This window comes from Nerophis lumbriciformis, linkage group LG04, assembly GCF_033978685.3.
Source record: "Nerophis lumbriciformis linkage group LG04, RoL_Nlum_v2.1, whole genome shotgun sequence".
NCBI lineage: Eukaryota > Metazoa > Chordata > Actinopteri > Syngnathiformes > Syngnathidae > Nerophis > Nerophis lumbriciformis.
Window position 1 is genome coordinate 24847638 of NC_084551.2, and position 14955 is coordinate 24862592.

At 39.9% G+C, this 14955-nt stretch overlaps 1 protein-coding gene across 1 annotated transcript in view; it reads right to left on the bottom strand.

The window, feature by feature from the left end:
* Nucleotides 1-3936, bottom strand: part of adamts16 (ADAM metallopeptidase with thrombospondin type 1 motif, 16) — a 113072-nt gene extending 109136 nt beyond the window's left edge. The window contains exons 1-2 of the mRNA XM_061945085.1: nucleotides 3717-3936; nucleotides 3483-3561 (exon numbers count right to left, since the gene is read on the bottom strand). Of these exons, the coding sequence (XP_061801069.1) occupies nucleotides 3483-3561; nucleotides 3717-3824 (187 nt within the window). The 5' untranslated portion in view covers nucleotides 3825-3936. The remainder of the gene's footprint in view (nucleotides 1-3482; nucleotides 3562-3716) is intronic.
* Between the last annotated feature and the right edge of the window lie 11019 nt (nucleotides 3937-14955).

Here is a 14955-nt window from a genome sequence, read left to right on the forward strand (position 1 = left end):
CAGGAAAGCCATACATGGTAGAATCATCAGCTAAAAGCCAACGTAAATATGGCAGCAACCTTGGTGTCGCGGTCAACAAAAGCCAGTTTCACTTACTGCATATTATGGTCTGTTTAAAAAAACCAAAATAGTGACTAAATATAGCACATGCAGTGATAGACAATGTGTCATCAGTGTGCCTATGGTGTTAACTTGGTGTATCTTGACATGCAGCACATCCTCTCAGCATCACTTAAGCTTATTAATGGGAACATTTATTTGAAGCGTTGTGCACCACTGCTGTCATTTTTAACATGGGTGGTCACAGTGTGGAGCCCATCTTCAGCCCCTTGAAGTGTTTTAACCCTGTGATCTAACCACAGAGACCCCAAGGAGCAATCAAATGCTTCCAAGTCTGAAGCGTCTACTTTGCAGACATGAAGGCACTTAGGTAAAACACAGAACATGCCTTCCTATCTTGATGCACCTTCCCCCCCAAGTCCACTCTTGTTTGTCCCGCACCCCCCTTAACTCAAAAACCATCTGCAGCGACCCATGTCTGACAGTATACAAACAAAGAGTCTGCAGGACTGAGCACACAAGCACACATATCTTGTCTGATGGACCGAGACCAGATCCTGCAGTGGTTAGTTTGTTGGTTTAGTGGCTCCTGAGTGCCATTAGTAGACCCACTGATATGAGGTCTCATCAGTGGGTTACTTTTAACAAACTGGACAAGTGACCTCTCTCCCAACCCACTTTTGCAAGGTTGTATGAGTGTTAACAAATCATCACTGGCCAAAAGTTTTCTAACCACATCATTAAAGGCTGATTTTGAATAGTTTACTTGCCTCAGTCTCTGCTTATCACGCCAACTGAAAAAAAACAACAAAAAAAACAAGCGTCGAATCGAATAGAAGCTGCATAGCCAAAACAGTTGCTGATGCAGCAAACCACATGATTTGCACTTAAAAAACAAAAACAGATGACTGTCAATAGCAACTTATTCCATAATCAATGCCTTTCGGTGCAAATATAAGACATTATTATTAGGTATGTAAATCTTACAGCAACTCACAATTTAACTCCAATTTGAGGGGTAACAATTCTGTTAAGAATCGATTCTGGATTCGAATCAATTCTCGCATTATATTATTTAGTAAAAAATTATAATACAACCTTTTAAAAACAGGTTACAAAAATATCCACTTGGCTGCTGAAGTACGACATACATGACTAAGCGCAGAGATTACCTAAAAACGACTTTATAAAATTGTATTGAGAATTTTTTTTTTTTTTTTACAATTATCAATTATGAAACGATTTAGAATCGGATAAAAATAACGACCAAGATTCGGATGAGAATTTATTTTTTGAACACCCATAACTATTAATATAATTTTATTTTGTAGTGGCTTGTAGACATTATTCACAATAAATCAATGGGTGCACCATATTTACTTAACAGCTAATTTCCAGTTGTAATTGTTAATTTTGACACCACTTAACAAAAAACATACTTTGGAGAAAACAAATAACTCCACTCCTAAAAACAATAAACGTATGGCTTACAAAAAGACATTCTAGAGCTGTAAATCTTTTGGCACCACATGATTTGATTCGATTTTTTGTGATAACGATTCAATTCAGAATTGATTCTCGATTAAAAGCGATTCTCGATTCAAAATGTATACGTTTTTTTTTTTATTAACATTGGATGCCAGTTCTATGACTAATTGCATTTCTTCATAAAATAGATAAACAGCTCTCACAAATGTCTATATTACAAACATTAAAACTGTTTTTGTTTAATAAAACACTTCCCATACAATAATTATAGTAAAATACAAATAAGGTAAGAAGAGAAGAACTTCTCTTTTCTAAAGTAAATCTGTACAACAAATATGGACATCTACATCAACAATATGATTTGCCTGAGTGGCTGGACAGGACAGATTGAATATATATATATATATATATATATATATATATATATATATATATATATATATATATATATATATATATATATATATATATATATATATATATATATAGTTTTTTTAATAGATGTTTTATTTTTTTTATTTTTTTTAATCGAATAAGACTCGATACAAATAAGAATCAGGATTAATCTGAAAATTTTTGGGCACCCCTAACATATTCACATAGAAAACAGTACAACACAATACAGTGCAGGTGTCAAACTCAAAGACTGCCACATCATTTACGTGGCCCATCACATCTTTAATGTGGCCTGCTACATTGTTTAGGTGGCACGCCACATCATGTTAAGTAGCTTGACGCTTCATTTTATGTGGCTCGCTACATCATTTAATGTGGTCCGCCACATCATTCATGCAGCCCACCGCATCATCTAAAGGGGTCCCCCCGATTTTTTTATGTGGCCCATCACATCTTTTATATGGCCTGCCACTTCATTTTAAATGGCCAGCTACATCATTTATGTGCAGTTCAGTTCACGTTTAGTTTATTTTGAGCATGCATACGATACAATGTAATGCATAACATATTTCCAGTTGTTTCATTACAGCACGTCCGAAAAGGAGTAAGAAGAAGCAGAGATTATTTAATCCTACCCCATTTCATTTCATTCATTCCATAGCAATTTTATCCCATTTCTTTTTTCTCTGTAAAATAACAGTGAATAAATAAATAATACATGAATAATATACTATAGTAAGTAAACAAATATTCAATACATAAATAATCTTTATCTCAAAAGAAAAAATAATAATAAATAAGGGCCCACCACATCATTTATGCAGCCCACCACATCATTTTATGTGGCCCGCCACATCATTTTCAATAGCTCGACACTTTATTTTACATGGCTTGCCACATCGTTTTATGTGACCCGCCACATCATTTATGCAGACCTTTATATTTGAATATCTGCTGGTCACATTGACCGATGATTTCAAAGCAAGTTACCCATCAATCTATCAGTAAAACATACAGAAATCAAAATCAGTTGCCTATGCAAATTGTGTAACGATGCTGTTGTAAATGTATATTCATAGGTATTGACTGTTACAAATGGCACTCTGAGGGCCAACCTAACTGCAATGTGGCCCTCAATTAAAAACGAGTCTGACACAAAAAAAATCACAAAACATTAATACACCCCATCTAACAAAACTGCTTATTTATAAAATACATATGCTAGAACCTAATAATGGAAATAATATAATTTACATAACGGAGAAAGGCATGTTTTAAAAACAATAGATACATTATTGTTCAAGGTTTTCTCATGACAATCATGCATTGAAAGCAGCCTACTGCAGTAAGTGTGTGCAGCGCCCCACAGCGGTGAAGAGAGACACGACACATCGTGTGTGAGATGGTGAGATGCTGAATGGCTCACAAAATGGTTCAATGCTTATTCCATGAAAAACACTGAATATAAATATATGCACAAGTGACCTCTTTCTATCATAATAATCATACCAGCTATAATGATTTAAAATGGAACATACCTGTGTGCTGAGGTAAACCGAGCGAGTGAAGTACAGTTGAAGTACTGCTGGAAGATTCATCAGTATTTAAATGTGCTCCCTGGAAAGCATAAGAAATAATAAATGCAATGTAATAAATTTAAATTCACTATATCAATCCTATACGCTTGGTAATGGATGTGTTGATAACAGTATGATCTCTGCATACATATACTAATAATACATGTGCAGAAATAATGCATGCAAGTCACTTACTTGACTGAGTGCAGCACTGCAAGCCAAAAGGAAAAGGAACGGCGTCCAGAACTGATCCATTCTTTCTGCACAGGTCCGGAACAAAGCCTTATATGTCTCCTGATGCATGAACACACTTTGCAGTCACTTCATTCAAAGTTTTAAAGTTCTCTCTCAAAAACACCGCCACACATCTGCAGAACTTGTGAGGAAGACCATCAGTGGCTTTCATACGAAGAGCTCTTCTCTTGTGCCACTTTGTCCCCCCTTTCATTTCCAGGACTTGGCTTCTCAATCTCACCCTGCAAGTCTCTCTCTCTCTCTCTCTCTCTCTCTCTCTCTCTCTCTCTCTCTCTCTTCTCAATCTCACCCTGCAAGTCTCTCTCTCTCTCTCTCTCTCTCTCTCTCTCTCTCTCTCTCTCTCTCTCTCTCTCTCTCTCTCTCTCTCTCAGGCTACCCCCGCGGACACTTTTTGACTCCCACTGTAATCAGTGAATAATCTTCAGCAGCGGCGTCCAAGCAATGCACCACCAGATGTGATAGAAGAAATGTAAACATACAGTATGTATGCGGAACGAATCATAGGAGAAAGCTTTTCAGGCTTCACTTTTGCGTCCCGTTGCTCATAACTGTGGTGCGTTCAAAGCCCCTGGATGGAGTTAGAAATAGAGGTTCCATTAGTTTTTAAAGACATGAGGAGATAGAAGATGCACTAATGATAATACAATCAAAATAATGATAATGTATTATTATAATTAATATTATTCACTTATGATAATCATATATGCACCATATAATCTCTGTACTTTACACTCTGAAGTAAAGGGAACATATACATTTAAGTGAATAATGGCATATTACATTGTTTAAATTCATATTCTGGCCACTTTACATTGAATTTGTTGGCTTTTTTTTTTTTAAATAGAAACATATATATTCATCTTTTTAAAACAAAATTAAATGATTTACGCTCTTCTCTAGATATGGTCTAAATAAACAGACCACATCTTAAAAAAGTCAACAACTTAATTAAGGTTTACACGTTTCAAGGTTGTTTCCTGGCCACCGCCATTTATGCATATCGTTACAGTTCAGGTACATTGGAATTATTGTGCAGAGTTGTCTTTGAGTCAACATAAAAGCAAAAAGCGCATTTTATAAAAAAGGTACAACAAAATAAAATGTTGAATTTATACATTAAAGCACTATATATAGAGATGGGATATGCACACAGTTTTAAATAAAAAATACCGTATTTTCCGGCCTAGAAGCTGCTATTTTTTTCCCTATGCTTTGTACCCTGCGGCTTATAAAACAGTGCAACTAATTTATGGATTTTTCTTCGCCAATTGCCATAATGTTTTGTATTCAACAAATAGTTTTCATAAAACACAGAGACACTGTGTTATTGTTTGTGCTATGGTGTCATTTTTTGGACGAGTTCGCTCATTGCAGGTGCTGCAGATTGAAAATACACTTCCTGTTTTGTTCCTTGAACTGGCAGTATTCGTCCATAGCGCTATTGCTCGAAAAATTCTTCATTGATCACTCCAGTCAACGTTTGTAAGTTTTACAATATAACAAACAATTCACACTGACTAAACCGTCCCATGTGTGATGTTTGTAGGAGTGTTTTCATGCATATTTGTAATGTAATCAAGCTAGCGTTGTTAGCATTAGCGTACATGCTAACCTGTTTACAAGTATCTGTGTTAGCAGTATTAACTTACAATTACATTCTTCTTGTATTGTTTCAGTTTCGTAAATTCACCAAAACATCACCGTGGAGTTATTGAGTCTGTTTAGCTGATTGGAAAGCTACCCCCCCTTTTGGAGGAGCAGACTATATTAACCTTATACATTGTTATGGTATAATCGGTTAAGCTTTAGCAGTAAGGGTATGTATGTATGCATGTATGTACCGTGTGTGTGTTTATTTATGTGTATGTGTTCGTATGTATTTATGTATGTGCGTATGAACCTATGTATGTACAAAACCCAAAACCAGTGAAGCTGGCACGTTGTGTAATTCGTAAAAAAACCAAAAACAGAATATAATGGTTTGCAAATCCTTTTCAACTTATATTCAATTGAATAAACTGCAAAGACAAGATATTTAATGTTCGAACTGAGAAACTTGTTTTTTTTTTTGCAAATAATCATAACCTAAAATTTAATGGCAGCAACACATTGCAAAAAAGTTGGCACAGGGGCATTTTTACCACTGTGTTACATGGCCTTTCCTTTTAACAACACTCAGTAACGGTTTGGGAACTGAGGAAACCAATTCTTTAAGCTTTTCAGGTGGAATTCTTTCCCATTCTTGCTTGATGTACAGCTTAAGTTGTTCAGCAGTCCGGGGTCTCCGTTGTGGTATTTTAGGTTTAATATTGCGCCACACATTTTCAATGGGAGACAGGTCTGGACTACAGGCAAGCCAGCCAAGTACCCACACTTTTTTACTATGAAACCACGCTGTTGTAACACGTGGCTTGGCATTGTCTTGCTGAAATAAGCAGGGGCGTCCATGATAATGTTGCTTGGATGGCAACATATGTTGCTCCAAAACCTGTATGTACCTTTCAGCATTAATGGTGCCTTCACAGATGTGTAAGTTACCCATGCGTTGGGCACTAATACACCCCCATACCAAATCAGATGCTGGCTTTTCAACTTTGCGCCTATAACAATCCGGATGGTTCTTTTACTCTTTGTTCCGGAGGACATGACGTCCACAGTTTCATAAAACAATTTGAAATGTGGACTTGTGAGACCAGAAACACTTTTTCACTTTGCATCAGTCCATCTTAGATGAGATCGGGCCCAGCGAAGCCTGCGGCGTTTCTGGGTGTTGTTGATAAATGGCTTTCGCTTTGCATAGTAGAGTTTTAACTTGCACTTATAGATGTAGCGACGAACTGTAGTTACTGACAGTGGTTTTCTGAAGTGTTCCTGAAACCATTTGGTGATATCCTTTACACAATGAAGTTGCTTTTTGATGCAGTACCGCCTGAGGGATTGAAGGTCCGTAATATCATCACTTACGGGCAGATTTCTCCAGATTCTCTGAACCTTTTGATGATATTACGGACCGTAGATGGTGAAATCCCTAAATTCCTTGCAATAGCTGGTTGAGAAATATTGTTCTGAAACAATTTGCTCACGCATTTGTTCACAAAGTGGTGACCCTCGACCCATCCTTGTTTGTGAATGACTGAGCATTTCATGGAAGCTGCTTTTATACCCAATCATGGCACCCACCTGTTCCCAATTAGCCTGTTCACCTGTAGGATGTTCCAAATAAGTGTTTGATGAGCATTCCTCAACTTTCTCAACGTTAAGTAGCTCGCCTTTGCAGTCTATTCAATTGAATATAGGTTGAAAAGGATTTGCAAATCATTGTATTCTGTTTTTATTTACAATTTACACAAAGTGCCAACTTTGCAGCTAAAACAGCTACATGTGATCGGTATCGGCCGATCTCACTCATGAATTATCATTATCAGAATTGGCAGGATAAAACCCTGATGGGAAAAATGTTTACGACCTTCTAAATTTTGTTTTTAACAATATTAGATGTGTTAACATGAAATAACTGTAGTCACCTTTGCTCTCGTTCCACCCATAGAAGCCTTGAGTGTGTTCTACTCAAGATGACAATATTCGCTGGTAGCCTGAAGGATCCTCCAAGCATCACTGCTATGGCCATCACCTGGCCACTACAACACGGCCACAACATAACTATAAGTTAGAACTGGGCTTCCATGTGCAGAAACCACGGGTGTGTGTTGTTCTGTAAAAAATTGGTCAACTTGACAGTTGCAGCCAGGATCAGTGTTCACAATCAACCGTTGTTTGGGCACTTAATTCCACAAATATATTTCAGGGCAAATAGACTAGTTTGTTACACACACTCTTTGGCTGTATGCCGAAATCCTATTCTGTAATGGCATCGATGTTAACGTAAACAATGATAACAACACTGAAAAAAGTACCTATCCGTGTTTCATTTCGGTGCTAAAATGAATGAAAACTCAGCAACCTGCAACAAACACTTCTTGTAAGTGATGTAGTATTGGGGCGGGAGGGCTCGGTTCCAGGTTCGATCCCCACTCCCGCCATTGCAGTCACTGCCAATGTGTCCTTGGGCAAGAGACTTAACCAACCTCCAGTGCCACCCCCACTGGTTTGAATGTAGCTTAAAGATGTAGGCAATGGGTTTCACTATGTAAAGCGCTTTGAGTCTGTAGAGAAAAGCAGTACATACATATAATTCACTTCACTTCATTTAGCGTCCTGACTGAATCAAATGAAGTTTGATACTCTTTTTAAACTTTATTACTGACCTTAACACACCATCAGCAGCCCAGGTAACACTGCTAGCAGCGCTAGGCTAGCTAGTAGCCACAACTACACAATACTTCTTCATTATGCATCAATGACAGTTACAGCAAGCAAGGTTGCTCCAGATTTATGAGTATCAATGTTACTTATTACAGGATGTCGAAAGGAGACTTTTTTTTTATTATTGCAATCAGTCGATCCGACATTAAAACATGTCAAGACACTTTCTCAAACCAATCACACACTTTTCCGGCTTCAAAATAAAAGTACTACGTTATACATCCGGTTTAACTACGTTTAGATTTTCGCCTTAATGTACAGGCTTCAAATTAACCGCCACACCTATCAAAATAAAGTAATATAATGTATTGTAGCGTCCAGAAGAAAACAAAAAGTCTGACGCTCTCTTTAGCTTTGATGGCCAATTGTATAACAACGGGCCTAATTCCTGCAAAGTATTTCCTCTGTGCACACACGTCTGTCTCCGTGTTTCACTCCTTGACACATAACACTTGTTAATTCTCCGCTGACACGGTGTGTTCAAAGACCATGGGAAAAAGGACCACCAGAACACACTAACATACACATTAACACCAGCTATATGCGGGGTTGTCAGCAGCGTGTCTGCGCTGTGGATGTACTTTAATAAATGCGAGATGTACCCGCAGACAGCGATCTTCACAATTTAAGATGACACTGACGGCTTTTAATGAGACAAAGGCTCCCAGCAACGCAAAGCAAGCGTGACGTCAGGCTCTCGCAGCCCTTTTCGTCACGGACATGGCGCGACAGAATGATCTACACAGAGTCTCTAAATACGAGTACAGTCGCCAATAACACCAACAATATATCTAACAGAAAAAGAAACAATCTCAACAGATAAGCAGCAACAATTGGAAAATAGAAGAAAACGATATTATGTAGAAAAATATATATGCTAATACTATACTTTTTAAATGTATATCCACATCCCTTTTTAAGGAATAAATGCGTCATAGCAAATCATGCGATTACGTCATATCCACCGCGCCCCTAACCACGCCCCACCGCCACAGGTATTTTGGCAATATATGAGAAACCCTGACATTAACAAAATAAAAATGTCTTACATTATACGATCATGATTTGTCAGAAATGTTTTGTAAAGTTATTCGGTGATATTTGTACCTAAATAAATGCGAGTACATCAGTTTAGGAATATGGGGGTGGGAGGGGTGAGGGGATTTTTTCTGGCTCGCTAAAATATTGTGTACATTCTTTGTTTACATGTTCTGGTCGAGTCCTCAATTACATAATGATTACCAGGCTCAATATTACATTTTAATAATTAATAGAGAAGGTTAAAACATTGTCAATATGAAGCCACCCCCCCCTGAAAATTACCTATGGAGGGTACACTTAATAATGATGAAAAAGTGTACCCATCTCCAATTATATATATATATATATATATATATATATATATATATATATATATATATATATATATATATATATATATATATATATATATATATATATATATATATATATATATATATATATATATATGTATATACAGTCGTGGCCAAAAGTTTACATACACTTGTAAAGAACATAATAATTTCTACAACTCTTATTTTTTTCTGATAGAGTGATTGGAACACATACTTGTTGGTCACAAAAAACATTCATGAAGTTTGGTTCTTTTATGAATTTATATATATATATATATATATATATATATATATATATATATATATATATATATATATATATATATATATATATATATACCAGTGACGTGCAGTCACTAGAGGCAGGGGCCTCACCTGCCATCATGGAAAGAAAAAAAATGTAAAAAGAAAAAAAAAATTAAATTGTTATATGTATCCAGTGATTATACTATAAAGTTATTTTCCATTTAACTTCACCAGTTTTAGATTATTTTTATTCAAAATCGCTGAATTTTCACATTTGCCGTTCAAATACTGAGAAGAGACGGTGCGGTGAACAGCAGCCAGTTGAGGCACGTCACTCAGTGCCGCAACATGGATTGCGCAATGACTCGGCGAACTGCTGGCCTGCTGTGCAGTGAGACTGTATTGCTATATGAACTATATTATACATTTCCATAGTTTAGTTAGCTGAGGTATATAATGTACAGTGTATTTTGTCAACAACTGTATGTGTGTAAAGTATTTCTTGTGCTGAGCGATCATAAAACGGCTGCAAAAGACGCACTGGCTGAGGCTCGCCTCCTGCACCCCCGCCGTAGATTTGTTATATCAACTAAAGCCCACACTTAAACTTTCCACGTGCAAGATTGAATCTGTTTAAAAAAAATATTTCATAAGAAGCCAAAAAGTGCAAAAACAATAATGTTGGTGTTGGAGGAGTTGTGAATGACTGCAGGGACACAACATTAGAGATACACCTGCAGACTGCAGGTGTACCTAATTCACAACTCCTCCAACACGAACATTATTGTTTTTTCACTTTTTGGCTTCTTATTAAATAACTTTTGTAACCTATTTTCATGGGCTTTCTTCTTTGTGATGTTAAGTTCCTGTTATGCGCTGTTATACAGTATATGCCTTGAGCTCTTATTTTGAAGGCGCTAAGAGCGGAAGTGATGTCACGTTGCGGAGGTTTTTGAAAGAAGGTAAATAAAGTGGTCCTCGTGTAAACTGGAGCCTCCGTGTGTCAGGCTTGTCCCTGACAGTTTGACTGTTTTAGTTTTTTCTCTGTGTTTGTCTTAGTTTCCTGTCAGCGCTTTTATTTTGTCTTCATTTCCTGAGTGTCTCCCTGAGTGCTGCTTCCCCTCAGCTGTGGCTGATTGGCACCTGGCCACACCTGGTGTCAATCAGCCAGCTACTATTTAAACCTGCCTTCTCCTCCAGTCATTGCTGGATCATTGTCGTTCCTACCTGTCGTGTCGTTGTTCTTAATACTTGTCGTTGTAGCTCTGTCTACTTTTGGTTTCACTCTGCTCATGTCCTAGTTCCTTCGTGTCACAGTAAGTGTTTTTGGTTTCTTGTCCACAGTTAGCCTCTGTGCTATTTTAGTTCATAGCCAAGTTTGTTCTCCGCCTTGTGCACGCCTTTTGTTACCCTTTCGTTTGTTGTTTTGCCTTAGTGTATAATTAAATCATGTTTTCTCGTACAATGCCTTCCGCCTTCTCTGCATCTTGGGGTTCGTCACCTACAAACTCTGACATAATGATCCAGCCAAATTCGAATCTCGCAGAGATGTCCATGGCGGAGAGGCTTAACAAAGTTTTGGACTTAGTGGCTAATCTGAAGAAAAGTTCGGCCGCTTTTCAAGCCCTCTCCCTCCCACCCCTGTCGTCTGTGGTCCTATCTGGGGACGTCTGGGACCCGTCCCTTGGGGGAGGGGCTATGAGTAGCAGTGCAGCTGGGGAGGCACAGCTACTTCTCGCCCCAGTGGGTCTGCAAGAGACGGCGTCATCATCTCCGGTGGGTCTGCAACCTACGGCGCCACCATGCACTCCGGTGGGCCGGCAGACGCCACCATGCAGTCCGGTGGGCCGGCAGACGCCACCATGCAGTCCGGTGGGCCGGCAGACGCCACCATGCAGTCCGGTGGGCCGGCAGACGCCACCATGCAGTCCGGTGGGCCGGCAGACGCCACCATGCAGTCCGGTGGGCCGGCAGACGCCCCAATGCACTCCGGTGGGTCTACAACCAACGGCGCCACCATCCTCCTCTCCGGTGGGCCAGCAGCAGACGGCGCCACCATCCTCCTCTCCGGTGGGCCAGCAGCAGACGGCGCCACCATCCTCCTCTCCGGTGGGCCAGCAGCAGACGGCGCCACCATCCTCCTCTCCGGTGGGCCAGCAGCAGACGGCGCCACCATCCTCCTCTCCGGTGGGCCAGCAGCAGACGGCGCCACCATCCTCCTCTCCGGTGGGCCAGCAGCAGACGGCGCCACCATCCTCCTCTCCGGTGGGCCAGCAGCAGACGGCGCCACCATCCTCCTCTCCGGTGGGCCAGCAGCAGAGGGCGCCACCATCCTCTTCTCCGGTGGGCCAGCAGCAGAGGGCGCCACCATCCTCTTCTCCGGTGGGCCAGCAGCAGAGGGCGCCACCATCCTCTTCTCCGGTGGGCCAGCAGCAGAGGGCGCCACCATCCTCTTCTCCGGTGGGCCAGCAGCAGAGGGCGCCACCATCCTCCTCTCCGGTGAGCCAACAGACGCCGCCACCATGCACTCCGGTGGGCCAGCAGAGGGCGCCACCGCCATCCTCCCCGGTGGGCCAGCAGAGGGCGCCACCGCCATCTTCTCCGGTGGGCCAGCAGAGGGCGCCACCGCCATCTTCTCCGGTGGGCCAGCAGAGGGCGCCACCATCTTCTCCGGTGGGCCAGCAGAGGGCGCCACCATCGTCTCCGGTGGGTCCTCCCATGCCGGCGGTCGAGCCGCCTCGCCAATTGCGGCGGCGTTCAACTCGCCGTTGCCACCTAACTCTTCCCCGCTGGTTGCGGGGACACTTGGCCTGGTGGCCCACCTCCTTGTCCTCCCTCCACCCTCCCGTGACTTTGGACCTTTTTGGGGGGGGGTTCTAGAACGTCTGGTATCCGTTATAGGAAGGGGGGCTACTGTCAGGCTTGTCCCTGACAGTTTGACTGTTTTAGTTTTTTCTCTGTGTTTGTCTTAGTTTCCTGTCAGCGCTTTTATTTTGTCTTCATTTCCTGAGTGTCTCCCTGAGTGCTGCTTCCCCTCAGCTGTGGCTGATTGGCACCTGGCCACACCTGGTGTCAATCAGCCAGCTACTATTTAAACCTGCCTTCTCCTCCAGTCATTGCTGGATCATTGTCGTTCCTACCTGTCGTGTCGTTGTTCTTAATACTTGTCGTTGTAGCTCTGTCTACTTTTGGTTTCACTCTGCTCATGTCCTAGTTCCTTCGTGTCACAGTAAATGTTTTTGGTTTCTTGTCCACAGTTAGCCTCTGTGCTATTTTAGTTCATAGCCAAGTTTGTTCTCCGCCTTGTGCGCGCCTTTTGTTACCCTTTCGTTTGTTGTTTTGCCTTAGTGTATAATTAAATCATGTTTTCTCGTACAATGCCTTCCGCCTTCTCTGCATCTTGGGGTTCGTCACCTACAAACTCTGACACAGTGTTTGTTATTTTGTAGTTTCATACAGTATAGGCGACATTTATAAACCCTCGGTTACATTCTTTAAATAGATTCAATCTTGCACGTGGAAAGTTTAAGTGAGGGCTTTAGTTGCGGCGCATGGACTTAATTTTTAAGTAAAGGTAAGACCATAACGTTTTTTTTATTAAATGTGCTTTTTTGTGTGCTACAGTTTGTATGTGTAAAGTTAAAGTTAAGTTAAAGTACCAATGATTGTCACACACACACTAGGTGTAATGAAATTTGTCCTCTGCATTTGACCCATCCCCTTGATCACCCCCTTGGAGGTGAGGGGAGCAGTGGGCAGTAGCGGCGCCGCGCCTGGGAATCAATTTTGGTGATTTAACCCCCAATTCCAACCCTTGATGCTGAGTGCCAAGCAGGGAAGAATGCTGGTATGAGCTTTTAAATATAACCCGTTAACTGCTGCCAATCAAATGGTGAATAAGATACTCTTTAGGGTTCATATGTTTGTAAATCTGACTGTGATGAAGTCAGTGCCTCACCAGCCATCAACCTCACCGCACGTCACTGACATATACATATATACACACATATATATATATATATATATATATATATATATATATATATATATACAACTTAGGAGTGTTTTGAGATAAGAGCTGTCTCTCGATTAATTATTATGTTACAATAATTAAGTTACAAGCAAAAATTTGAGTTACAAACATCCCCGCCATTAGTTGGTGTAGCAAATGTCACAGTGCACCCCCGTAAGATACTCCCCCAAAAAATCTGATTTTACTCGCTAGCATTAACATATAGCTAGACATAGATATCATTAGTTTATCCAAGCATGTAAAGGAAGAATTTCAGTGTGAAGGACAGTGCTGAAATGAAGATATTATGTGAATAAATGAAATCATAAAAAACACGTGTAGCCCACTTGGTGAAGCAGTTGGAGTGTATTACCACTAGTCTGCGCCATACTGAAGCAGAATGAGTCGCCAGCCAAGAATGCTAAGATAATATTGAAATGGTGGACCATGAAAATATGGAGAAGCAGCTGATGGTGTGTTTGACGGAGAAGCTGCTGGAAGGGGATACCGTGGAAGGTAAATTCTTCAAGTTAAATGCTGTACATTGTTATTACATTATTTCATAAATGTATTGTTGTTGTTAGTTGTACATTCTATTGTAGTGTTTTATACAATATTTCTTATCTAAAAGTTTTTTGTGTTTTTTTAAAGGCATTTCACATGTGTAAAATGGTGCTGTTTATAGGGAAGGGAGCAAGCAAGTCGACACAGCACTTCACTTTTTCCAAATTATTATTATTTTTTTTTCACTTTATTTATATAGCACATTTAAACAACAAAAATGTTTCCAAAGTGCTGCACAACAATATTACAAACAATATTCAAATATTATCCTTAGCTCCACTAAAGACTGAATAAAAACAAAAAATAAATAAATATAAAAACAATATAAAAACAATATATACAAATAAATATGATTAAAAACGATTTTAAAGGGTGAAACCAATTAAAACAGTAAATAGAAATCTTTTTTTTTAAACACAGAGGACAGAGGACCACACAACTCACGTAGTGTTAAAAGCCAAAGAATAAAAGTAAGTCTTAAGACGAGACTTAAAACACTCCACTGTGGGAGCAGTTTGAACATGGAGGGGCAAAGTGCTAGTGGCATTTTATTCAAAAAGACTTGAGGCTGTAATTGCTGCCAAAGGTGCATCAAAAAAGTATTGAGCAAAGGCTGTGAATACTTAAGTAAATCATATTTTTTTATTTGTAATACATT